Source organism: Vulpes vulpes, chromosome 13, assembly GCF_048418805.1.
Source record: "Vulpes vulpes isolate BD-2025 chromosome 13, VulVul3, whole genome shotgun sequence".
Taxonomy (NCBI): Eukaryota; Metazoa; Chordata; class Mammalia; order Carnivora; family Canidae; genus Vulpes; species Vulpes vulpes.
In genome coordinates, this window is record NC_132792.1 from 81468632 (window position 1) to 81495602 (window position 26971).

General features: G+C 49.8%; 1 protein-coding gene across 1 annotated transcript in view; it reads right to left on the minus strand.

The window, feature by feature from the left end:
- MYO5B (myosin VB) overlaps window positions 1–26971 on the minus strand; it is a 326731-nt gene that overhangs the window by 109313 nt on the left and 190447 nt on the right. The window contains exons 5-10 of the mRNA XM_072734804.1: window positions 26769–26925; window positions 20941–21084; window positions 19560–19641; window positions 14381–14488; window positions 10383–10492; window positions 3892–4157 (exon numbers count right to left, since the gene is read on the minus strand). Coding sequence (XP_072590905.1) covers window positions 3892–4157; window positions 10383–10492; window positions 14381–14488; window positions 19560–19641; window positions 20941–21084; window positions 26769–26925 — 867 coding nt within the window. The remainder of the gene's footprint in view (window positions 1–3891; window positions 4158–10382; window positions 10493–14380; window positions 14489–19559; window positions 19642–20940; window positions 21085–26768; window positions 26926–26971) is intronic.

A 26971-nucleotide genomic window follows, 5' to 3' on the forward strand; every position in this document is an offset into this window, starting at 1 on the left:
CGCCTTGGCTGCTGATTCTGCAGCAACATTTCAAACATTCACAGAAAATTCTGGGGTGGCTCACCCACCCTGCAGAACTCTTTTCAGTTGTTTCTAGAAGGAGCTGGCTTGACTGGTGAGACAGAAACTCCCTGAATAGGGGCTGGAGTTCATCTTGGGACAGTTAACCCCCCAATTACTAATTATTGTCTGATTGTCAGGGACAGGCTGGCAATTCCACCCTCATGCTGGCTCAGAGCATTTGCAACCTGATTAAGAGGGAGGTGGGACTCCCCTGGGTGGCTCAGTGGTTGAGCGTCTGCCTTCAGCTCAGGGCAAGATCCTGGAGACCCAGGATTAAGTCCCACATCCAGCTCCCTGCATGGAGCCTGCTTCTCCCTCTGCCTGTGTCTCTACCTCTCTCTCTCTCCGTGTCTCTCATGAATAAACTCAGAAAAAAAAAATTTTTTTTAAAAGAGGGAGGTAATTCCTTATTCTTTTCTTCTTAATGAATGGGGTTTAATGTATTCAGAAGCACATCCCCACAATCCTTCCCATTCTTTCTCGCTTCCACATGCCACCCTTTTTGCTCACAGATGACAAGAAATATGACAATCAAAAACTTCAGGGTCATCCCAAGGGCATCATCTGATGTACCAAATATCCCCGTCCGAGGGCTGAGAAACAGGGAGACCATGGAGAGATGGTGACTCCCACTCTCCCTCCAGTGTTTGGTGGTCAGGGATTTTGGGTAGAAAAGTAAAAAAAAAAAAAAAAAAAAAAAAAAAAAAATAGTGCTGGAGTTTTCTGACACCATGGAGGATGAACCACTCCCTTGAATCCCCTCCCAGAGTTACATAGTGTCAACGTAGGAATCAGTTGGGAATGGGGTGGTTGGATAAGACAAGTGGAAGAATGTCAAGCGTGACATCTGTCCCAGATAAAGGAGGGACAGCCACAATAAGAAAAAGATCTGGTGGTTTTCTGGAAGGTGCCTCAAGTCCAAAAGAAAGAAGACAAAGACACCAGGATCACAAAAGGGGCAGGACAACAAATAGCTCAACTCAAGGTCTCAGCACAGACTTCCACCAAACACTGTCATTTTCTTCCAGATGAAGAAATGATGTCACTGACCCAACAGATCAGAAACGGTACCTCTAGGTCTAAGTGACTTGCTTTCCGTGGTGAGGATTTTGGTCTTAACCTCCTAAGAGCTCATTACTTACCCACTGGCCAGAAAACAGAGCCTAGGCCAGTGCAAATGTATACAGCTATTTCTCGACTCCAACTGCTGAGAAGCATGCTCATGCACAATCAGGGCAAGTCTCTAAGTGCTTTCTTGGCAGCAGATGGCCCAAGCCCACCTGTTAACCCAGAACCTACCCCATATCTCACTGTCCATCCTGACTTCTGCCTATAAGGCCTGAATGAGGCACCGCATTGAGCACATGGAGAATGTGCCATTCGAACTCTGCCAGAGAACTGTGCAGTGCTCTGCAAACAGGACCATTTTGTGGTACAGTCTGAAAAGGGAAATTAGATCCTAAGAAAGAACAAGGATTTAAAAAAAGAGGAGACCACATTGTGTGTATGAAGGAAGCACAGATGGTGGGAGAGTCCTCAAGTCTGCTCGTCCGTGGCCCCACAGTGGGACACTGCCCTCACTAGAGAGCTGTTGGCTGGCCTCAGAGGAAGCCCGGGCTGCTCCACAAGGAGAGGCCACACACAGGGCAGGGCTCTCAGGATCCCTACCTCACTATAGCCAAGTCTACCCAAACCACAGGCCAGCCCTCACTGAGATCCCTCTCTTCCCTCTGGGCAGCAACAGGACCTGGGAGGGAACAGACTCAACCAGGAAAAGCAAATGGCAAATATAAACACAAAATGCCAGCTTGCACGACATCTCCAGACCCCACAGCACGATCCCCCACCCATGAGCAGAGCCTTTCAGCGCAGATGCCCAGGAAGAGGCACCCCAAGAAGCCACGGTGCCCTGAGTGGGGAAGGGAGGTGTTGGTGATCGGCAGAGGTGAGGACCAATTGTCAGCTCAGAAGTCATGGAACCTTCCGTGCTACTCACAGCAGTGAGCCTACCTGTTAGGTTTCCCTGATCAGAAACTCAATTAGCTTCTTGCCCGGGTACATTAAGGAAATCGGGTCAAAGGCTGCAGCTTGAGTTTCTCTGGGTCTTACTGCAGAAGGGAACACTACAGGTCAGTTTTGGGGGGAACCCAAAACCCTGAAAATACTTGCAACAGAACAGAATTACGGCCCACCAGGAGCATGTCCCAGGGTACACATGCTGTTTTCCGCTCCCTGCAGAACCACCAGGGGGCTCAGCACAAAGGAGGCCATCAACTGGCCTGAGCACGGTTACCCAGGTACAGCCCTGAAGCTTCCTGTAGAAGATGCAGCCTCCCACTTCTGGCCCTTGGGTGATGCTCCACTGTGTGCTCACCTGCTAGGAGGTTCCTCCTTCACACTCTGCTTTGTCCTACTGTCTCGACAATACTCCTGTTCCCAAAGGTGCCTCCTCCACCTCCCCTTTTTTACTCCTTCCCTTTGAAAGCTCCAGTTCAAACCCTACCTTCCACAGCAGGCTTTCCCTGACGGTGCCAACAAGCTTGCCCTCTCTGGCCTCGAGACTCATCTGATACTAAGTGCCCAAGTCCTCAAACAGACTCTGCTATAATTTCTTCTGTTGCCTTTTGTATTACAGAGCTCGCGTGTGTGACTTAATTCTTCAGCAGGAGGCCTTTGCAATGCCAGAAATCAAGTTTCCTTCTTCCGTGTCCTCCACACCATGCAACATGGTTTGATCTGAAACCCAAGAGTGAGTGAGAGCAGAGACGTAACTAGGATGCCCTATCTTTGCACAGGGAGGTGGCACCTTCTAGGAAATCCTCTCCACTAGAGTCTCAGCATAAGGTAGGTCCCAGCTCACCATCCCACTAGCAGTAGTTTCCACTAGAGCACCCTATTCTTATGACTGCACTTCCATGGCTCTGAGTTTCTATTTTAAGACAGAAGCCATGACTTCTATGATATAAAGGCCCAGGAGGATTCAATCTATTATTAGCTTAAAGAAGGCAAGACATTGATCGTAAAGGATTGTAAGGGAGGTTGCAAACCAGGAGACCTATTTCAAAAAAACTCTAGAAGGATCTAGAAAGAACCTCAGAGAGACTGTGGCTCAACACTTCATTTTAGGCTACAGAAACAAAAGACCAGAAAGTGACTATGATCTGTGGAGAGTCATCCACCAAGCTGGTGACAGCAGTGAGTTAGAACACCTGTCTCTTGACACCTAGTCAGATCGACTTACTGTTGTGCCATGCTGCCTCTCTCTGTAAAATATGCTGTTATAAATAACAGTTTTCGCCATTAGGCTATTATTCTGAAAAGAAGAGAAGCCTCAAACATGGCCACACATGTCTTACAGCACTGGACAAAATCATGGTATTACAATAACCACCTTGATGGGTAATATGGTGAGTGGAGTCAAATGGTAGATTTGAACAAAACAGCTGAGACACAAAGCCTGAAATTGAGTTCAGAGCAGCTCCGGGCCAATGCTAGGCAAGACCCTTCCTTCTCCAGGCTCGCTTCCCAGGTGGAAAGAAGGGTGCATAGAGGGCTCCTCAATGGAGGAGCTACTGGGGTTCTGATGGGAGCCATTCTCCTCTGGAACTGTCTTCCATATTGTATGACACCTTGTGTCTCTTACCTCAGGCCACTAGGTTCCCGTAGAGACCCCAATCCCTGTGACAACCATATAACGGTCCCACAGTTCACACTCTGGTTGAGAGGAGGGGAGCTTGGGAAGCTCGCCAAGGCCCCTGCCAGCACTGAAATGCTAGCAGGGAGACACAACTATCAGGTGGCATGAAAGGAGGCTGAGCGCAGGCCTACCCGTATATGTCCAGGACACCAATGAAGGAGTGTTGCTTGAGAGGGGTGTACAGGGCCTTGTTGATGTGCTCTACAATCCAGCTGAACAGCTGGGCATAGATGTGCTTGGCCAGGGCGTCGCGTGCATTGACCACCTGCTGCAGGGACATAGTCTTGACATAGGTCTCTGAGGTGGTGACCAGCTTGCGATGGCAGAGCCAGTGCTCCATCTGACTGTGTTCCACCCCCAGCAGGCGGCAGAAGCTGTTCAAGTGTTCATCCTGGGGCTGGAAGACACACGGGAGACGGTCTGAGGCAGGGAGCAGAGGGCAAGCCCACCACCGTACCCTCCCCTAGGGGCAGGAGCCCACCCAGCACCCCAGAATCGCAACATCCCCAGGGCAGCTCTGGAAGGTTCTCACACTCACGCACCACATGGAGGGGTAAACTTATCACACCACATTATCGGGGCTTTAAAAAACAAATGCTTCCCAACTTTTCCTATGCTGCCTCCACTGCCAGCTGGTGGCCAAGGCACAGGCTGGAGAGGTTTCCCTGAGTGAAGGGAGCAGGGTGAGAATGGACAACTTAGAGATGGCTAAATCCATGAAGAGTAAGGGGCCAGAAGGCAGCAATAATCGTACAAATCACACATGCAGAATCAATCCGTGTACAGTTCCCACCTGCAGGGTCCCACATGCAGGGCTTAGCCCACAGCCCAGGAAGTCCTTCTACACGAGCATTACCCTTGACCAGCACTCAGTCTAACAGCTGTATGTTTGTTTGTTTTTTTAATTTTTATTTATTTATGATAGTCACACAGAGAGAGAGAGAGAGGCAGAGACACAGGCAGAGGGAGAAGCAGGCTCCATGCACCGGGAGCTCGACGTGGAATTCGATCCCGGGTCTCCAGGATCGTGTGCTGGGCCAAAGGCAGGTGCTAAACCACTGCGCCACCCAGGGATCCCCTGTAGTTTGGTTTTTTAAAAAAAAGATTTCAACAAGAGCAAGAGTGCAAGAGTGCCAGCAGCTGGGAGGGCAGAGAGAGAGAGAAGCAGGCTCTCCACACGGGGCTCGATCCCAAGACCTGAATCCCAGGATCATGACCTAAGCCAAGGGCAGATGCCCAACCAACTGAGCCACCCAGGAGCTCCCAGCTGTAGGCTGTGAAATGAGCTCAGAAACGAGCCAAGCAAACATCCTTCCCATGCTGATGCCGCAGTGTTGGAAGCTTTGACTTTCTTGCTCCTCGGCGATATTAAGGAGCATATAGTTAGTGTCACACTCTTGAAGCCCCTGCTGCTTGGGGAAAGCAGCCAATCGATATGAAAAGCTAGGACCAACAGCAAGGATACAGAACAGACCTGGACTTGAGAAAAGCCACTTGGAACATTCTAGCTGGCACCACCACCCACCCTCCAGAGCTGGAGGGACAGCTAGGAATCCTTCCAGCAAAGCCCCTTTTCTGGGGAGGTAAGCAGCACTGTCCCAGGGAGGTCCCCAGGCACCTTCTGCTCAGTGGATCTGAGCTCCACCCTCAGCTCCTGCCATCTGCTTCTTGGGTCCCTGGTAAGCACATCACCCACAAGTCTTGTCTCCATTTAACCCACACGTATAAGCCAGATACTCCTTGTTAGTTGTTCAGGGCACCCCACCAAAACTCCGTCCTTCACTCCCTCAACCTACCCTCCCCCTCGAAAGCAGGGAACCCCACCACCAGCCTGTCACACTGCTTATTAACTCTCAGGCAACAGGGGACTATTTAGAACATAATGTGCCACCCTCAGTAATGGCCCTAAATTGCTTGTGGGACTCATTTTCTGATGAGACTGTCTTGTAGGGTTTAAATGAGAGCATAAACGTTCTAGGAAAATTAATGCACATAACTACCATTTCCCCTTTAACGCCATTCCCCAGGCTTTTTTATAGATATTTAAAATCTGAAACAAATATAATTACAATATAACAGAATGTCAGAGTAGGAAAGAACCTCCCAGCAAGGCCAGGGTTCTTCCACAGTGTGGTCTGTGGAGCCATAGTTAGGAAGCACGTTAATTGGCTTTACCTAACAAAAGGGGCACTTGACGACCCAGGTTACACCTGACTGAGCTGGTTTGTTCATGGGCCCTGAAAGCACCAAGAGGCATATTGTATGCAGCATTTCCTGAACTTCACTGACCAAAGAACCCTTACCTTCTTAAGAAATTGCCTAGGGCTGTGGTTCCCAGGAAAATTCGTGGGAATCATCATTCTAACCCAACCCCACTTACTTTTCAGAGGAAGAAAATGAGAAAGAGCGAGGCAGCTCTGACAGAGGCCCAGAGCTCCTAATTTAGCTGGGGGAAGACATTCAACTTGGGCTCAGCAGGTGGGGCCACCACAGCCACTTCCTCAGACCCATGGCATTTCGGTCTCTGGGCAGCAGCCAGCACTTGCCTGTTCTTTCCCCAAAGAGAAGTCACGTGTAGTACCGTTAGACACCTGGGGACTGCTCAGCAGGCAACAGCTGCAGAGATGACAAGAGTCCAACCTCTTAGTCTGACCCACTTCTAAGAAATTCTTAGTTGAGGCTGGATTCCCTGACACGTAGGGGGCCTGCTGGCCACAAACATGACCGCTCAAGGCCTGCTCCCAGTACCCTCTGCTCCCTGGCACCTCCCAGGTGAACGTGGTGGAGACAGGACCCCAAGTCCTGGAATTGGTGATCACCTCAGGACAGGATCCCACCTGCTGCGAGGGCTGCGGCTTGCCCTCGCCCCCCTTACCTCCTCCCGACTGTTGATTGAAGAAGGTGCTGAGACTGATTTAACACCATACAATTACATTTAAGCTTAATTAAATGATGCTAAATCCATTAAGAATAGCCAGAATGGTTGGTAGATTAGGTTTTGTGGGCCTGTACCGCCAAATTCTAGAAACAAATTGGCCTCTGGTGTCCAAGTAATTGCACACTGTTGCCTCTCCAAGGTAACTGGCAGAGTCATGGAACACATTTTCATGCTTTAATTAAAAATCCAGACTACCGAGCAGAAGGCATACCGTGCATGGACAGACAGCCTTTCCAGCAGGAGGCCCACTGTCTGCACTGGAGGAATAAACCAAAATCCACTGGAGAAAGACTTTCACTAGTAACCATTTAGTGAGCACTTCTTGTGCACACACCGTGTACCTAGCCCATGCACGGCACTGCCGGGGGCATCAGCCCGGGGATGACACCCTGCTCCAGGCTGGCAGTGACACAGGAAAACCACAGGGCCGGGGTCCGAGGTGGCTCTGCCATGAACGGTCATCACGGTCTCTGTGGGCCTTAGTTTCTCCAACCCTGTGCAGTAACAGGGCTGCCCAGAAGGTCCACTCTGGCTCCAACCAGGGTACCAGGCCAGAGCTCAATCACATGATCCCAGGGCTCAGGTAGGTCATAGCACCCCCACCCCACAGGTGAGGGAGCGGACTTGGAAAGGTTAACTATCAGTAAGTAGCAGAACCAGGATCTAACCCCGGCAGTCCTGACTCAGCTCTTATGCACAAGGAGTTCTCTGTACAGTCTCTAAATAGAGAGCAAGGCAAGATCAGCCTAGACCAAGTTCCTGTGGTCAAAAGCCCAACTTCCTGGGGCACCTGGAGGGCTCAGCCAGGTGAAGTGTCTGCCTTTGGCTCAGGTCATGACCTCGGGGTCCTCGATGTCGAGCCCCGCATCGGGCTCCCTGCTCAGCAGTGAGTCTGCTTTTTCTTCTCCCTCTGCCCTTCCTCCCTGCTTGGGTGCTCTCTTTCAAATAAAATTTTAAACAGGGCAGCCCTGGTGGCCCAGCGGTTTAGTGCCGCCTTCAACCCAAGGTGTGATCCTGGAGTCCCGGGATTGAGTCCCACATCAGGCTCCCTGCATGGAGCCTGCTTCTCCCTCTGCCTGGGTCTCTGCCTCGTTCTGTGTGTCTCTCATGAATAAATAAAATCTGAAAAAAAATAAACTGGGGATCCCTGGGTGGCTCAGCGGTTTAGCACCACCTTTGGCCCAAGGTGTGATCCTGGAGTCCTGGGATCGAGTCTCATGTTGGGCTCCCTGCATGGAGCATGCTTCTCCCTCTGCCTGTGTCTTTACCTCTCTCTCTCTCTCTCTCTCTCTCTCTCTCTCTCATGAATAAATAAAATCTTTAAAATAAATAAAAATCTTAAAAAAACAACATAAAAAACAATCTGACTTCCTGTTATCTCAGAGAGATAGTCCCCGCTGCCCATTTGGTGTCCAAAACCATCTGGCTTTCTCCCTCTTCTCCCCAAACCACCACCTGTGATCTCTGTCCTCTCTTCCCCAAGTACGTGCCTTGGTATTCCCACCTTCGTGTAGTCCTTACAGAAACACTTGGTGGTGCCAACGTGTGTCAGGGTTGGAAGAGAGCACACCAGCCCCAGCCCCAGAGTTGAGTGGGGGAAGCCAGCACTGATCAAGCATCGACTCATCAGGCACCCACCTAACATGCTGGGCACCATCTAGCAGCTGCCTTCAGAGACTGTAGAGTCTCACCAGGGGAGAGACATGCAGCCAACCACCCCACAGGAAACATAAAATTACAACCTTGCTAAGCACCTCAGAAAACAGGTACAGATGTGGTAAGAATCCATGATGGGGGAGGAGGGACTGGGGGAGGGGCAGGGTGTGGGGTGGGTTGGAAACCAAAGAATATGGGTCACCTTTCCTGTACCTCAAAGACCCAAACCAGGAGTTTCTCAAAGAAAATGTTCCTAATGTCACTTGTCCCTACACCAGGACACCTATGGCTGCCCTAAGGAACCAAGGGGCACTTACTGGGGTATGGCTGGGGGTTAGGTACAGACCCTTTATGCCTTCCTCACAAGGAGAAAGATATGAGGGCAACTTGTCACTGGCCCAAAGGCCTCAGAGTCAGGGAGTATGCGGCCTGCACTGGAGGGGCACCGAGTCCTCACACTGCCGGGGTCCAGGGCCTGCTTGCACAGCACAGGCTCTCTCACAGCACCGTTGCTGCCAACCTCATTGCCCGCCCACCCAATACACCCCGGCATCATCCATGGCCACCTGACACTGCTTGACTCCAACATTCCCCCCTTTCGCACTGGGCCCAAGCACACGAGCCCCAAAGCTCTCCTGAGGTGGCAGGTTCCACGCCAAAGGTGGCGGCAACCTTGACAGGCCCAGACCCCCCACCACCCCCAAGACCATTTCTCTTTCAGGGAAAATGTATGGGTCAAGGGGGGTGGCCAGATGCCCACTACCATTCAGGTCTTCCTCTCTCTAATGGCAGGACCAGTTTCACCTTCTGATGAGCCTGAACTCCAGGCAAACAGCGGGAGATTAACAAACGTTTGCCAATTGAAAAGGCATCAATTGTGAGTGGTGTGGACACATAGGCCCACATTTGTAGTCTATAGGATTGTCTTCTATCTTTTCCCAGAATCTTGGTTTCTTTTTTTTCTTTTTCTTTCTTTTTTTTTTTTTTTAAAGAATCTTGGTTTCTAAATTCTAAGTCATCGGGAGTAAGAATTGAACATCATACCTCCCCAGGACTTAGCCACTCAGGGGCACAAGAAAGGCATTTAATCAACAACTGAAGATTTACCTTTTTAAGGTGAGCATACCAAGGTTGGACCTAGCCTGACACAAATATCCAGGAGCACACCCAGCTGCTATGTATAGAACTACATGTCTCCAACACCTCCTGCATCCAACCACCTAGAGGTTTCCTATCTAGCACATGACTGGTGCTACACTGGGCACCAGGAAGATAACAGTCACTCTGAGCATTTATGGGGTAATTCACGATCTGCAATGCTGTCACACACAGATGTCTCCATATTCTGCATCGTACTGTCATAATCTTGCCAAGTGAGGTTATCTTTTGTCTACTGGATTATCCTGTAAGCCCCCCCTTTTTTAAAAATTTTTTTTATTTTTATTTATTTATGATAGTCACACACACACACACACACAGAGAGAGAGGCAGAGACACAGACACAGGCAGAGGGAGAAGCAGGCTCTATGCACCGGGAGCCCGATGTGGGATTAGATCCTGGGTCTCCAGGATCGCGCCCCAGGCCAAAGGCAGGCGCCAAACCGCTGCGCCACCCAGGGGTCCCTCCTGTAAGCCCCTTGAAGACAGTCACCAAATATGGCGTCCAACACGCCTTCATCTCCTTGCTGCATGGACCTCAGTTGGGGACTCAGAAAGTACTCATGGAGTGGTAACACTTTGTAGAATTCCATGGACATCAGAGTACTTGGAAAAGTAATCCACGAGAAAAAGAACTTATTTAACAGCCACTAAATTCCCTGCCCTCAGCGATAGAAATCTGATGGCAGCTGATTTGAAAAGGATGTATTCTTTTAAAAAATTATCAGCAAGGGAACAGAAACCATTACTGTTAAGAATAAATAACCTAGGAGCGTCCTCTGAGCGTGAGGACACATTTCAGTTGTATAAGATTCTAAGAGCAGAAGTCAATTGTGTGCGTTTTATCTTGGGTGCTCATGTGCGACTTACTGATACACTACAGGAATCACCATCACGCTCAGCCTGAATCTCCACATTTCCAAGGTGCAGGATAGAAGCAATTATCTTAAAAATGCTTATCTGATGGGACTCTCTCACTCCTGTAAAAAAAAAAAAAAAAAAAAAAAAAGATTGAGTGACACTCAGCATCCACGGTAGGATAGAAAGGACATTTTACCCTTTTTTAAAGGACTTAAAAAAAAAAAAAAAAAAAAGGTTTGATTTTCCTTTCTGGACCTAAAGTGATCCAGGCTCCTCACCAAGTAATTACCACCACTCACAGTAACAGCTCAGAGGGTGAAGGGGCTCCCTGAACTAGAAGGGAAATGTCCTCACTCTGATTGTCCTGATCAAGCCAGGTGGGTTATGCTACTATTTTAACTTCTCCAAGAGCAAAGGAGTCATAACAATCATGCGGACTCATTTTCAACTTCATTTCAACCAAATACTTTATGGATGTTTTCATGAGTTTAATAAGAATGGTCATTTCTCTCTGAACCTAATATCTAGCAAACATCTTTGTCCCACATCCAGAGTGCCAATGGAGGAGGAAGAGGAGGACTTCTGGACAAGCTAGCTCCCCGCCATTGCCAGGCAGGCCCGCACTCCATGCTCTTTGTCAGGTACAGACACACACAACCTGGAACCGTCGTGGCAGCAAATGCCTGCTGCCGCATCGACTGGCTATCAAAGACATGGATGATTTCTTAAAGTTTACATGTAGCTTTAAGGCATTATCATTTCTTTCTGAATAACAGAAGATCAGACCTACAGAAAAAGGTTACAGAATAACAGAACACACGTCAACCTACCACTCAGCTTGAGAAATAATACAGTTGTCTCCCGTATTTCTCTCTGGGTGCAATTATTTTAAAGGCAATGCTTTATACAGGCCAAAAAAAAAAGTCAGTGACACCCATAAAAAAATGGGAGGTGAAGATGGAATATACTAGGACTGAAAACTACTGATCATGTGGACTACACAACCATGAACTGGACTAGCTCTAGACCCAATGATTGACGACTATTATTACTGTATAAGCTCCATAGGGGCAGGAAGTTACTTTTAAATTTTTCTATATAAAATTTTAAAATATACAAAAAAAATAGCCATGAGATAATGAACCCCTGTTCTTGCCCTGGCACATTGGTACTCAGAAACATGAATAATGGTTACAAACTCCAAGTATTCACAAATGTCTGCAGAAATGCATGAGCCATTCACATAACTGGTTTTGGTCAATTGAAAAAAATAAATAAATAAAAAACCAGCTGGAAGCCAAAAAATTTAGCATGACTGATAAGACTCAAAAAAGGAGGACAGGTTAAAGCAAGAGGTTGATACCCCAGATGAGATAGGGGACTTGATGCTTGCACACCCACAGACCCACTGGGGAGTAAAGTATGAGGCTTTCAATCAGTGCTCAGAATGTCCTGCACCCAAATAGATCCTATTTAAAGTAGGTCAGGAAGCTGGTTTGGGACCTTCACAGGAGGGACAGATCACTTTTCTTTCCCCTTCGCTTATTCTTGGGAACAAATGCTCTGTCAGTTTCCAAAGCCTACACCACAGTGTCATGGTAAGAATACAACTAGTAGATATTGAGATACTGAATAACTATTGAGTCCTAACGATAGTTAGGCTTCGTGCACTCTGCTGACCAGAAAGTCCCTTCTTGATATACTCTTATAATAGGCAGTACCTCACTCTAACAAGCAAAACACCAAAGAGCAAACAATAAAACTGAAGGTATAAAACAGGGGTTGGCAACCAATGACCCATAGTCCATGGTGTGGTTTATCAATAAAGTTTTATTAGAAAGGTCATGCCCATTCATTTTGTCTGTGGCCACCTTCACACTCTAGTGGCTGAGTGGCTGCTTCAAAAACTGCAGGGCGCAGGAAGCCCCAAATATTTAAAATCTTGTCCTTTAAGAAAGAGTTAAAGGGCAGCCCTTGTGTTTCAGCGGGTTTAACGCCATCTTTAGTCCAGGGCGTGATCCCGGGGACCCAGGATTGAGTCCCACATCGGGCTCCCTGCGTGGAGCCTGCTTCTCCCTCTGCCTGTGTCTCTGCATCTCTCTCTGTCTCTCTATGAATAAATGGATAAAATGTTAAAAAAAAAAGAGTTAAAGTAAAAACGTGGATGTGTTCATTCAAGAGTAAGAAAGAAAGGCTTATCACAATAGATTTTCAAATGCCACTTGCTTGGTGAATGAAAGTATCCAGCCTCCACGGAGCCTCAGAAGAACCACTTCTTCTTGGATCAGCAGCCTCCAGGCTGCCCCCCATCAAACCAGGCAGACTGATCCCCTGCTCAGAAAGTCCCCTCCATACCCACTCCCCAGCTGAAGGGTAAAATGACCATTTCCCCTTTGCCTCCTGGTGGAATGTCCAGCTCGGTCAAAGAGGACCATCGCAACTCCACAACCCAACAGCAGGAAGGGATCAAGCGTGTCTCTGGTTCTCGTCCTCCACAGTCCGTAGTTCGTGTCATCTTGGTGGCCCAGAAACGCCCTCAGACCACACCCTCTCCATGAGCAGTTGCTTCTGGGACCTCCTGGTCCCATCACACCCTGGGGCAACTACTGCCTGTGCAGACCAGCAATGGCACACACCCTCTGGCAGGAGTTTTCACCGGTGGGCTTCTTCACCTTGAGGTAACCGCCTGCTCCCAGAAGTGGCTGGAATCTCAGTGAGTCAACAATTACTTTATCAGCAGCTCTTCCTTGTGCCTTTGCACCTGCTACTTCTTGGCCCTCAAGTTCTTACACCCCTTTTAATCATCATCAACCACTGCTCTAGTTAAGTTACATCTTTTTTGGGAACAACCAGTGCGGCTTTGTCATTATTTCATGAGCACAAAAGATAAAGTCAGTCTACCTACTGATTAACCAGAGGAGTGAAAAGCACTCAGACTTCAGCACGGACAGATCAGATCAGGACAGAGAGATCAGGGCATGTCCTGCTGGGCCAGGTTTTACTTGGACATTAGCTAAGAATGCCCAGATTCCCACCAAAGAACCTGAGAAATGTGGCTCTGGAGTAGTCAGGTGACTCAGAAGCCAACCATCTACCTCTGTCAGAGAAGAGGGTGCAGGGAAACACAGGGGCCACCCTGAGCCACTTTGTGAGTCTCATGCTAACCCCCCCCCCCCCAAAGCTTTGTTTTTCTGGCTGCAGATCCCAGAGATTCACTCATTCAACTTCTCAGTTATGGCAGGCTTGCCTTTCCCTTCACCACTTATGGCTCCTCTTCCTCAAAAATGGCAAGAGAGGGCGACTGGGTGTCTCAGGCCGTTAAGCGTCTGCCTTCAGCTCAGGTCATGACCCCAGGTCCTGGGATCGAGTCCTGAATTGGGCTCCCTGCTCAGTGGGGAGCTTGCTCCTCTTCCCCCTTACTCTACCTTCCCCCCTGCTCGTGTGCACCTGCTGTTTCAAAATCTTTTTTAAGAAATAGCAGAAGAAAAAAAACAAACAAACAAAAACAAACAAACAAAAAAAAAGAAATAGCAGAAGAAAGGTCTTTTCTCTCCCCCTATTATCCTTTAGGTCCAGAAGGGCAGAGAGATGTCCAAGAACTCCACATTACGCTCTATACAGAAAGAGCCATAAGGGAGAGGCCACCGTATACGTGAGCGTGCTACCAGACCTTTACGGCCAGCTTCCATTTGGATCCCAGGACTGTGGTAGGTGGGTGGGTTTGGTTCTAAAGACACGATCTTTCTGTTGGAACACATGACCTCTAGACCCAGACCACAGCATGAGGAGATAGGGCTCTTTCTCATTTTACTTCAAGGGCCTGAGGAAGTAGAAAGCGTCACTTTGCAGCACCCGAGAGCTGCGATGGAGTGACAACTGGAAGACATTCACCAAGGGCAACTGGGAGTCCATGAGCTTCCACAGGCTGGCAAAGTGGGACATTGTCGTGCTCCTCTACTCTCAGTAAAGTCAACGTCCAGGCCTTTCCCCAGCAGGAAGCTGCTTACCCAGCAACGTGAAGGCTTGTCGTGTCTTCTCAAAGTCCTCAGCATCGTCTATGCCCTCTATGCGTATGTCTCCTCCCTGTGAGGTGTAGAAGAAGTCCTCGGCACATGCTGCAGGAGACACAGAGGAAAGGCATCAGGCATGGGACAGAGGTCCCGTCCTGCTTTATACCCCATGTGTCCCCGCAGACCACACCCCATGAGGATCTCGACTCCCAGGCCAAGATCTTATTCCCAACTGGATGTGCAACCCTTACAAATCATCATGTTCATCGACCATGGCAGATGGAAAGAAAACTGGCTCAGGAAACCCTGAACCCTACACTGAGGAGAGAGAAGGCACTGTTGTGTTGGTATAAAACCAATATGTGAAGAACACGTGAAGGGGGAAACATCACAGGCGGCTCCATTTACAGGACTCACCAAAGACCTTCTTTTTAAGAAGGATCTGAGGAGCACCTGGCTGGTGTGGTGGGTTAAGCACCTGACGCTAGGTTTTGGCTCAGGTTGTGATCTCAGGGTCGTGAGATTGAGCCCTGTGTTGGGCTCTGTGCTCAGGGTGGAGAACTTGACTCGCATGCTCTCTCTCTGCCCCACTGTTCCTGTGCTTGGTCTATCCCTAAATCTTTTTCTTTTTTTTTTTTTTTTTTTAAGGATCTGATATACAGTGAGGGACATGCCCAGCCTAGAACTGCAGACTTCCACACCTGTTGTCGACAACCTGAGTCTGACCACCTCACCTGACAGAGCAGAGGCACGGACACGCCCAAGGGGATGGGAGTTTTTTACTCATTTGTTTTACCAAGTTGGGGTACCCCCCCAGTTCTTCGGCACGTGAACAGACCCAAGTTGAGACCCTCACATGTTGGCTCTCACCTCCAGCTTGATTCCTCTCAGGCTCCCCTAACGGCCTGAGGGGCAGCAGGCAGGGAGGGGCCAATCTGCCCGCAAGTCTAGGGCCAACCTCAGCAGAGGGCCAAACAACACAACGAGCCCAGGGTGGCATCACAGGACAGCTGTGGATGCCGGCATTTAGGGCAACGATACACCCAACCAGAATTACCCCCAAAAAATCACATTTTCCATGAGGCACGGGACCTCTGTGTGTAACACAACCTGGCCCAGTATTTGGAATCTCTAACTGGACCACGTCTGATTTCGACCAGATACCAAAGCTGGACGCTGGCGGCTGCTGTGCTATTTCTGTCAAGACAGTAGCAACAGCTCCCCAGAGTGCGTTGGCTGGGATACTCATCACCCAGGACACTTTGGCATGCTTTCATGGCAACATCCAGTCCTCCCTGAACATGTGATCTGCTAACCTCACCCCTTAGGACCTCGCTCCATCCTGCCCGCCACTGCCCGCCATCTGACCTCAGGAGGCATCACAGTCTGGGGACCACTGCCCAATGCTAACATGGTCTCCCTGCTTCTGCAACAGTCCCTCCAGATCCACCTTCAAACTGCTGGGGATTCTGGTCAAACTGCACTCCCCCCCATCTAAAGCCTTTTACAGGCCCCTCCTGCCCCACTGCCCTCAAGACAAAGGTCAAGCACCCAGAAGAATCTTCCAGACCTTTCGTGAAGCAGCCTCAACCTCCTCTTGCCCCTCCCAACTCAGGGCCAGCCCACCTCTCCACACCTCTTGCCCCAGATCCACTGGTTCCTGTCATTCCTCAGTACCCCCCCACCACACCCACCCCACTCACCTCCCCTTTCCTGTCTCTTCCATTTCCCACCACACATCCTCTGCTCCTGGCCACATTCCAGTAAAGGCTCCCTGCTAGGTCCGGCTGGGAAGTGGCAGGACTCAGACCCAGACCCTGCCTCACACAAGCCAAGCGAGGACCATCAGGCGACACTCCCCACGGGAGTGGAGAGCAGAGTGCCTGTCGCAGCTTGGGAGGGAAGACTTCCTGGAGGAGGGAGTGAATGCTGCTGACCAGAGCACCTGAGTTGGGATAACAAGGGCTTCCACCCCAGGCACCCTGACGGCCACAGGGAAGGCAAAAGGTCACGAAGGGGTCACAGCAGGTCTCTGTGCAAGACGGTAGATTCATTCCTTCATATCGAATCCCCCTGCAAGCTTGGGCATGGAATCCAAGTTTCAAAAGCTTAAGAAAAAGCGTCATTTTTTCTTTTCATTCACCCTTTAAAGTAATTCCTTTCATGGTTTTTGCAAAGCCTATGTGAAGATAACTGAATATACTTATTCCCCTTTCTCATATAGGCAAACTGAAGATCACAGGCCTTGAGGGGGTTTTCCAGGCTCCTGCAGACTTTAGCCAGGCCCATGAGCCCATTACCCCATTGTGTAAATGGTTAAGACCTGGTTTTGCCACCAACACAACCTAAGTTGTTATCAAAAGTTATCAGCTGACACACTGGAAAAACAGGCAAAGGTGCCAGACCCCTCTGTCAGAAGAAAGGAGGCATTTTCAGTGTCTGAGACCCTCCATTGTCAACACCCGTCCTGGCTGATGTTCTGAGCACCCACCTTCCCTGCTCCCGTTCCCAAACTCAGGCGCTCTGGCTGGGGCTCAGCACAGCTCTCTCCTGATTCATCTGAATCCCACTGAGATCATTTTTCAGGTTTGCAATCATCTCTGTCACCATCACACCCAGACCCTCGTAGGAAACCTTCCAGCAGGAGACCGTTTCCGGCCAATGGTTCAGCAGCTCTGGGTGCTGCCCTCCCTTCCAGCCCATGGAGCCATCCAGGACTGTCCCATCCCGGAGCAACAGCTCTTGCCTCCAGTTTGGGTCTCTCATTACTTAGTGTTTCCCAGGAGAAAGACACCACAAAATCCCCTAGAACTGGCTCAACAGACAGACACTGTACAGTGTACAGACCAGACAGTGTGCAGGCGCAGGGGAGGCCCGAGCCCAGCAATTAGAGTAGAGGACCCGCAGGGCTGGCTGGGGGCCAGCGCTTCACCTGGTAGGCAATGCTCAAACTGTCCAAAGCAAGAGACGCTGTTGCTGTGACTGTCGGTGCAGTAATGGAAGTAAAAAATAACTTATTCCTTATCACCTGAAGGTTGTATTTAAGGAAATAAATGTCCTTTCCACCTGTTTTTACCTTTATTCACATTTTGGCCAATCATCCTGAGGTCACTGTAATGCAACAAACCACCGACAGGGTATTGAAAGTATAGGCGGCCCGGATGCCCACGTGCTCCTCTGTTCTGAAATGCACAAAAACCTCACCGAGCCACAGGGTGTGGCCAAGACTTCCATGCGCTTGAGTACGTTTTAGGCAAAAAGGAGAAAGGAGGCCACCCAGTAGATACACTTGGAGCTGTTGGCTAGTCCTCCACTTACACTTCATCTGCAGTCACCCCAGCAGGGCTAGTGGTGGAACTGCCAGACTCCAGAGCTCACAGCCCACCAGGCCACACGTGGCCTTGCCCTGCACACGAGCGCTCACCAGCACCTCTCAGCTCTGCTCTAAGATGTTCTTGGAGGGTACGCACATGTAGGACAGTGCAAGACACTGATCACACTGGGTAGCTTTCAACTAACTGTTCCAGCTGGGGCCCAAGGAGTCTGGCATCTTGCTGAAACACAGGATAAGGAAAAGCCACTGGAAAAAAAATTTCAATGCATTTATGTAATTGCAAAAAAAAAAAAATTTTTTTAAAGATTCACCCCATGCCCATATTCTTAAAGTTACATTTGGGATAAATGGTCCAAATGCAAAGGATCTTTCTGGCACTTGTTAATTTTTCTATAAAAACGACTTTAGAAAAAGTTCATCACTGCAGGCTGGCCCTGAAGCATCTAGCTGGGCGCACTGTCTCCTCTGGGAAGGAAGACAGCAAAGGCTTGTCTTCCTGGTGGCTTGCGGCCATAAACCAACGTCCAAGCCCCAGGTGCTAGTTCAGGGTGGCCTGCATCCAACAAGGCTCATATCGGTCATGTGCAAGGAGTCTGCAGGCTCACTGCCAGGAGATGCCCTCCAGGGCTTCCTCCCCTGGTTCTCAGATTCCTTTTCCTGGGAGCCTCGGGACCTGCCCCAGCATGCCTCCCTCAGCGTTCCCTTACCACCTGGTGCCATGAGTGACTGTAGCTAAGCTCATGGCTGTTACGTCCCACACTCCACCCCCGGGCCTAACATGGCCAGTGCAGGGTCAGTAGAGGAACGAGGGCTAAGCCACAGGACCTGGACACCGAATGCCACAGGAACTCATAAGCAAAGCCGAGAAGTAGGAGGGCAGCCTGAGCCTGTGGCTACCGGGTGTGTGTCAGCTCCCAGGGTCGCAGGCTGGGCCAGGCCCTGCAGACTGCCAGGACCGGTGTCATGGATGGCACCAGGGGTCAGTGTCCCGCACAGATGCACAAGGACTAAGCAGCCTCCGTGTAGATACCCAGCTGTCCACACATCAGTGACTGCTGAGCCCCCCACGAGACAGACAAAAGGCCAGAGACGGTGCTTGGCAAATGCACGAGGCTATGCGGGCAGCCCGCATGCTTGTGACATGACACACATCCATCAGGGTCTGATGGCTCTGAGACTCAGGGCCTCCGAGGGCACGGAAGGGCAGGCTAGCCCGAGGAGAGCCCTCTGCACATCTCTGAAGCAGGCTGCTCACCCCTCTGGCTCAGCCCCAGCCTTGAGGCTCCATCTCCACGCACACTCAGCCCTCAGTCCTGGCATCACAGACACACACAGGGGAATCCGGACCCACCCGAAGGCTATGTACCTCCCAAGCAGCACCACCCCAGGGCTCCACTGTGGCCTCCTGCCCCCCACCCCACCTCTTGCCTTCCTTCAGCCTCCATCCTTCATTTGGACTTAAACCCACAGGCCCAATTCCATTATGAGCATCAGCTATGTCTCTAGACCCTCCGGACAGGGACATACTGTTTGTCTACAGTGGAACCATTTTTCAAAAATACCTCATGGAAATTCTGTGTTCTACAAAATCCTGCCCTAGCCCCTGCCTCCAGGTGCCCTAACGGTTCTCTGTGGCCGGCAGCCTGGCTACAACTGGCCGAGCATACGGATCAGCCACCAATGCCCAAGGAGGTGTGTGGGGGTCACGTCCACACAGGAAGCAGGGCCGGGACAAGAACCCACAGCGGAGGGATGTGGGCTGAGCAGGCCTTCCTCCCCCCGGGGCCCCCAGGCAGCACCCACCGCGGCCTCAACCCGAGGGCAGGCACCCCATCTGCGTACTTAGTGTAAGCTCTTTGAATTCCGGCAGACTGGCTGCAGCACAGAGCTGGTAAAAGATGTGGTAATTGCGCTCATCTTCTGCCTGGAGGAGGAAAGAAGTTCAACAGTTTTAGGGCAGTGATCTCCCCCACGATCCTGCCACTTGTGCTAATCCCAGAGTCCCCTGGTCACAGAAGTCAAGAGCTCACGTTCAGAAGTCAAGAGCTCACGTTTTCCCTCGAGTCTTTGCTGCCTACCGCCCCCCGCCCCCCGCCCCCCATCGCCTTTCCGTTCCCTCTGTGCCTGAGGAGTGCGATGTCTCGTGTGATTTCCTTCTTCCCACACGGAAGAGCCCTGCTCTGCCACAGAAGGAGGCTGGCCAGCCAGCACACGCTCGTTCAGGGGCCGTGGGCAGGCTCAGGGTAGGCTTTGCCTCCCTCAGGAGGCCCGGAGCTAAGTCAGGGCCATGTGCCCACCTGTCAAGCCAGACTGACACAGTTGCCAATGGGCCAAAAGGGGCAGGTTTACAGTGGACATTCGGGCTCTGCTGCCTCCAACTGACAGAGCAGGGGTGGGGCTGGGGGCTACAGGAGACCTGGGCAGGGGGAGAGGAAGGCTGGAGGGGTGCTCCCAGAGGACTTGGCCACAGGCACAGCCCAGCAGGCTGTTTTCCTTAGGTGCAGTGAGATGAAGGTGGGGGGCCGTCAAGCCAAATGTGGGAGGTGGAGATGAAGACGGAACAGGGAAAGGGGAAAACTAATAAAACTGGTCAAAGCATTCATTAGGCGTTGGTGACGCATCAGCATGCAGGCAGGCATCTCCAAGAAGCAGCTGGGGCTATTCTGGACACACCCTCCGAACGCCACGGTGGGGAGAGGGGCTGGCACAGGCCGGGACACGTGCCCTCTCCGTTCAGGGATGGGATCTCAGAAGAGGGCTCAGGAGGTAGACTGTTTTCAGGCTAAGGAGATGTCCAAGTAGCATGTTTTTGTTTTTGTTTTTAAATATAACCTACAAAGCAAGAAGGTTCCTGGGAAAAGCTGAAGCCCACATTCCCCTAATCAAAAGACCTTCAGATCCACAGGAACAGGACAACCTTCTTCGCTGTACCTGTCGTATCGGCCATAGGCTGGTACTTAACAGGCATGCTCATTAAGGAGGTTGATTGAATCTAAAATCATTACCCTCTTCAAAATATTACTGGGCAGATTTCTCAGCTCTGATGTCCACAGCATTCACATGAATACTTTGATGTAAGGAAAGGAATCCAAAAGAACAAAGTGTATCCAATTCCAGATCCAAAGGAGGAGACAACCCTCCAGGCACAGGAAATGGGTCAGGGAGCAAGTAAGCACCTCTTGTGGGGGACAAAGAACAAAAAGGCCCAGCTCAGACCACTCACCTGAAAGACCACCCTGGATTTTTCCAGCAGGTAGGTCCTCATGTTGGCCCCGATGATGTGGTACCTCTTATCAAAGCCAATCTGAATGTATTTTCCAAATCGGCTGCTGTTGTCATTGCGCGTGGTTTTGGCATTTCCGATGGCCTGCAAAGAACACACAGGAGGTAGGCAAACCTGGAAGGCCCTCTGGGTTTCTCGGTGGCAGGTGTGTGGCAGCATCACCACTCCTCCTCTCCTCTCACTCACAGAACCTCCCTGCTGTTGGGGTGACAATAAGCAGAGCTAAGAACAAAACAAAGCTTCATTTCCTGCCTCCTTTGCTCTTAAGAACGGCCAGTGAGAGTAAGGACTTGATCAGTGGACTCTTTCCAGCCATCCTGTCAATGGCTGCAGCGGCCGTGGTCATCTTGGAAACGTGAAGGTAAGGTTACAACACAGAGGTCACCACTCTGACACACTAGAGCTACTAAAGACCACAGTTGAAGGATCTGTCCTCTTTACCTCATTAGGCTGCTTTGAGAAGTGAAAGGACAGATCCACAAGAGCTTTAAAAGTATGTGATGGCATTGACAAAGACAAGAGGCTGTTACTACCCAGCCCATCAGCTCTGCTCTAGGACCTCCAACTTCTGTGTGTTAAGGATCCACATGCAGCTCTTCATCTTTTAAACCCTTGCATTTTGATCCATAAGGAAAGCAAGTCCAGTTTTTATAGATAACAAAAACAGGTTTTAAACTTTACTGAGGCCCACAGACCAAGAAACAAAAAGCAAAAATGATGCAAGTGGGTACAACCTGGAAAATGAGTAGACACTACAAGCAGGACTTTCACAGCAGAAACTCATGACCAATAAATATTAAGAAAACATAACATCACTGGGCATCAGAGGACCACAGATTAAAATGGCAGTCTGCAGGGGCTGTGCTCAGAGCTCTGACTCTACAAAATGAGGAGGATGTGAGGACAGAGACTGGAACGGCTATTCTGCAAAGTCACTAGGCCCATCTAGTAAAACCAAATACACACACCCCTACCAGGGCAGCAGCTCCCCTTCTAGATGTTACCTGGGAAGATACAGAAGCATACACGTGGGGTAAGCACACGAACACTCGATGCAGCTTGCATTTAGCAATGAAAAGAAGAAATCTATGTCAATGCCCACCAGTAGGGGAAAACAGAAAGTGTAGCATTCACACAACAGGATACTAAAAAAACCTGGTAGAAGTAAACTAGAGCACAATTCATGGATACGTTTAAAATATGCTGAAAAGTTGCAAGATGACAGAATGTACCGTTCCTGTGGGACATAAGAGAACCACCTTCTTTGTTGTTTGTGCATATGTAGACACATAGCAAGGGCAAATGGACTGGAATGACTTCAGTATAATCAGGATTATACAACAGGGAACCTACCAACATGTGGGAGCACAGAGGAGGGAGTGAGTAGTGGTGCCCAGCGCAGTGGGTACAGCTTTAAGGAGGGTAAATTGACAAGGGTCTCAAAGGGTGAGTAGAATTCTGCTGGTGGGGAAGGACGTGATGTGGGCCAAGGGGCAGGGCCGGTGGGCATGTGGACTGGCCCGTGTGTGCTGGCACACAGGACAAGAGGCGTGCCCAGTAAGTCACTCTGGGCACAGACTCTTGTATGAAGAGGGCAACAGTTGTCGGCCTTGTTTCTTTAGCTTAAAGGGAAAAAAGTTAAATCCCCTTGAACTACATAGTTACCAGTCCTGGTTCACATTGCTTTGCTCACTGTACCCCCAGTCTCCTCTTTCTCCTGGGACAGGAGCAGGGGGGTGGGTAGCCTCTGACTCCTGAACTTGTGCGGTGCAGACTCCACTCATTCAAGAAGCCACGTGACCCGTGTGGTCCAGACTTGGTTCTGTCCCTGCTCTGACAGTCTCATTACCAATATCCTCTTAATCAGTGAAGACTTGTGAACAATCTCCCAGGCTGCTAGCAAGCTCTTCCCACAGTGGGGCCAGAGAGCTCTGCACTGAGAATAAACCACCCTGATGCACCCTCAAGTTGCCTTTAATTCAAACAACTGCCACTTAGTGCAGCTTGCTGGGGATTCCACTGCTTTGGACGGTCCTCGGCTCTGCCTCTCCAGGAGGCCGCCACAGTTGCCAGGCTGCAGGAATAACAAGAAGGCACAGGAGCAGAGCAGCCTGCTTCGTCAGGAGGCGCCATCCTGTGCCCCGGACAGGGGCAGAGTCCTCAGGAGCTGGCTGGCCCCTGATGAAGGCTTGGGTTGCCTGTAACCCTCGGAGGAGCCACACCGCTGTCTGGGCTTCCTGATATGAGAGCCCACATAGACCCTAAACTTGTGAAGAGTCAGGTCCTGGCACTGGAGAAGCTGCTCTTTCTCGGCCCAGCCACACTTCCTAACCTGCCCAGAGTTCTTCCTGGCTACAATTCTTCCTTTTCATGTTTCTACCCAAGACTTCTCTCACACAGAACACTTTAAAAACTCAAGGGACAGTCTCTATGATGGCTACATTACGTAACTGGATAGGACGAGCCCTAAGGAATTACCCATACATTTTCCAAAGCAGCAATTTGCACAAGGCAGAATTGTAAAGTTGCGAGCCCAAACCACTGTACCGCTTATTTATGTGGCATCATGCTTGAGGAGGCTGCTTCATGCATACACTCATCGTTTAGGCCTTAGCAATGGAACCACATCCCGTGTAGTGTTGCTCTCCCCTTTCTCCCCTGCCAAAGTACCCTGAGTCCCCAGCAGTGCACCAGCCCATCCGGGACATAAGAGATAACTGAAAAATGTTAGGTCATTTTAGACCACTGTCATTTTTTTAAAAGATTTTATTTATTTATTCATAGAGACAGAGAGAGAGGAAGAGACACAGGCAGAGGGAGAAGCAGGCATCATACAGAGAGCCTGACATGGGACTCGATCCAGGGTCTCCAGGACCACACCCTGAGCTGCAGGCAGCGCTAAACCGCTGCGCCACCAGGGCTGCCTGACCACTTTCATTTTAAAAAGCATCCCTAAAGCAGAGACTCAGATGCCTGCACACCACTGTCCAGTGGCATTATTCATACTAGCCCACAGGTGGAAACCCATGTGGGTCAGCTACAGAGGAACGCATGACCAAAATCTGGTATTATCCACACAATAAAGTATCATCCAAGCATAAAAAGGAACAGGGTACTTCTACATTCTACAACACAGATGAACTTTGAGAACATTAAGCAAGCCAGGCACAAAAGAACAAATATTGTAGGATCCCACTTATGTGGGGTCCCTAGAACAGGAAAATTCATGGAGATGGAAAGTAGAATAGAGGTTCCCAGCACCTGGCAGGGAAGGTTAGAGAGTTATTCGTTAATAAGTACAGTTTGGGATGATGAAAGGGTTCTAGAAATGGATGGTGCTGATGGTTGCATGACACTATGAATGTACTTAATGCCACTCAGCTGTTCATTTAAAATAGTTGAAAATGTCAGTTTTGTGTTTAACCACAATACAACAATTAAGAAATCTTCCTGTGTCTTGTACATGTTTAATAATGTGGTGATCCACCTTCATTAAATTCTCATCTTGACTAAAATTACATTGTCCAGGCACTAGTGATGTAACAAGTTTCTTCCCTTCTGTTTTGCCCAGAAAAACGACTTCCTCTATTTCTGAAAGAGGCAGCACTCTGTGTCTTTGAAATGTTACTACCCTAGAAATGAACTAGGTTTTGAAATTCTGGGGCAAAGGAGAGGCTGAAAGCCTGGTTTCATTCCCATTTGAAATGAAACATGATGCCACTTGTAGGGTACAATCTTAGCTGCCTCAATGTGGGTGCATAGATGGTCCCGGGTAGGCCAAGGCCATGGTCCACCATCACATTCTGAATGAGGCCAGGCCAGATCCCCAGCTTGGGCTGAGAATAAATGCTATGAGCAAAAAGGCTACCCGTTAGTTGCAGGTCTCACAACATTAATGTGTTTGCAGCCAATAAAGCAGCAATGATATGGGCATGAGGCTTATTACTATAACATTCAATGAAAAAGCTGTAAGGAACAGACCCAAATGTTGAGCAATTATCAGCAAGTTGCAGGATCTGGGGGGATTATTCCCTTTTACCCTTCCATAGTTTCCAGGGAGCCCTTCTTACCTTTTTTGTAGGTCAATGGTTATCAAACTATGGTACCCAGATCACCAGGATCATCATCACCCAGGAACTTATTAGAAAGGCAGATTTTGGGGCCCCCACCCAGACCTTCTGAATCAGAAACCCGGGGGAATGGGGCCCAGCCATCTGGTATAACAAGCCCTCCAGGTGATGCTGATGCGCTCAGGGGTAGGAACCTTTGTAAGAGAGTAAAAGTCTTATTTGTATCTGCTGGGTAAAAATGCCTCCAACTGGGGGATCCCTGGGTGGCGCAGCCGTTTGGCGCCTGCCTTTGGCCCAGGGCACGATCCTGGAGACCCGGGATCGAGTCCCATGTCGGGTTCCCGGTGCATGGAGCCTGCTTCTCCCTCTGCCTGTGTCTCTGCCTCTCTCTCTCTCTCTCTCTCTCTCTGTGATTATCATAAATAAATAAAAATCTAAAAAAAATGCCTCCAACCATACCGACCATTTTCCAATCCACGTAACAAATACGGAAACTTGCTTTTGTTGAATTGTTAATGAAAATATTGTGTCCTGTTAGTCAACAGAGAATCAAAGTTCTCCAGATAATCCAACTGTGTAGGCAGGACATTATTCCCCCAGAAACAACGAATTCCCATGAATGGAGACTCAGTATTCGGTCGTGCACTTGGTAAAGGAAGGAGGGGGAGAGGACATCCGGGAAGGACCCAGGCAGGTTCTCATTCTCCCCAGCTCTAGACTAACCACCGTAGGACTCAGGTCTTAATCAACAGGGCTCAAGGCACTGCAGGGAAATCTGATGCTAACTTGCAGTTTTGGGCCTCAACTCAATTTCTTCTTCCTAAAACAAAGGAGCTGCCGTGGGCTGGAAGGGGTCCAGTTCCCACTGCCCTGTAACCGAGACAACCATCAAGGGCCTCCACTTCAGAGGCAGAAATCAAAGCTGCCCAGGGACCACACACCCATTGATATCTACTCTATGGGAATTAAGTTTTTAAGGAGGAAAGAGAGACAAAGAGAAATGGAGTTCTGACCTTAAAACATGCTGAGTTACAGCAATATCTAAGTTTTGAGGAACTTCTATGGCCCTGTACCTGAGCTTACTGCTCTGAGGCTGGGGAGTCAGGATACAGAAACAATATCCAGGCCAGTTCCTACCACCACAGGGAACTGCTTTCTGATGATCAACAGACTGTGTCATCACATAGCTTTTGACTCTACCTCCCCCACCTGCGCCTCCCCACCCATGGTCAAATATTCTGAGGAGAGAAAAGGAATCTATCAAGGCTTCCCATCCCCATACCAATCACCCTCCTGATCCTGCAGGACTTTAGAGCACTGCATGGTTTGGGTGAAGCACGGATCTGCTGATGCCCAATGGAAGCAGGAGGGGAAGAGCAGTGGAGGTGGAGGTAGAATGGACACCCCTCAGGAGAGCACTCAGCAGAGTCCAGGGACATGGAAAAGACACTCCACTTGATACTGGGGACCCGAAGGTTGCTACCAGGTGAGATCACTCCCAAATCCATGGTCTCTGGGGCACCTCTGGAATTTTTTCCTTAATAGGAGACAATAGGTTTTCAGAAACAGTCATGTATGACCCCTGAGCTGCTTCTAGGGATCCTTGTGGACAACCTCACAGGGCTGGACACCCAGCAGTCTTGCTGCCAGAGGAAGGGACTCCAACAAAAATGGCCAAGTATGTTTGGAAGGCTTTACCTCCATGATGGGACTGGACGCCAGGACCTTCTCTTCGATGTTGGTGTCACTGGCTGAGCCACCAACCGTGGCAAAATAGCGCATGGCGTACTTGGCTGACACGGTTTTGCCAGCTCCGGACTCCCCGCTGACTATGATGGACTGGTTCTTCTCATCTCTGGAAAGGAAAAAGCACTGGTCAGTTGTTGGCTGTAGAAAGGCTC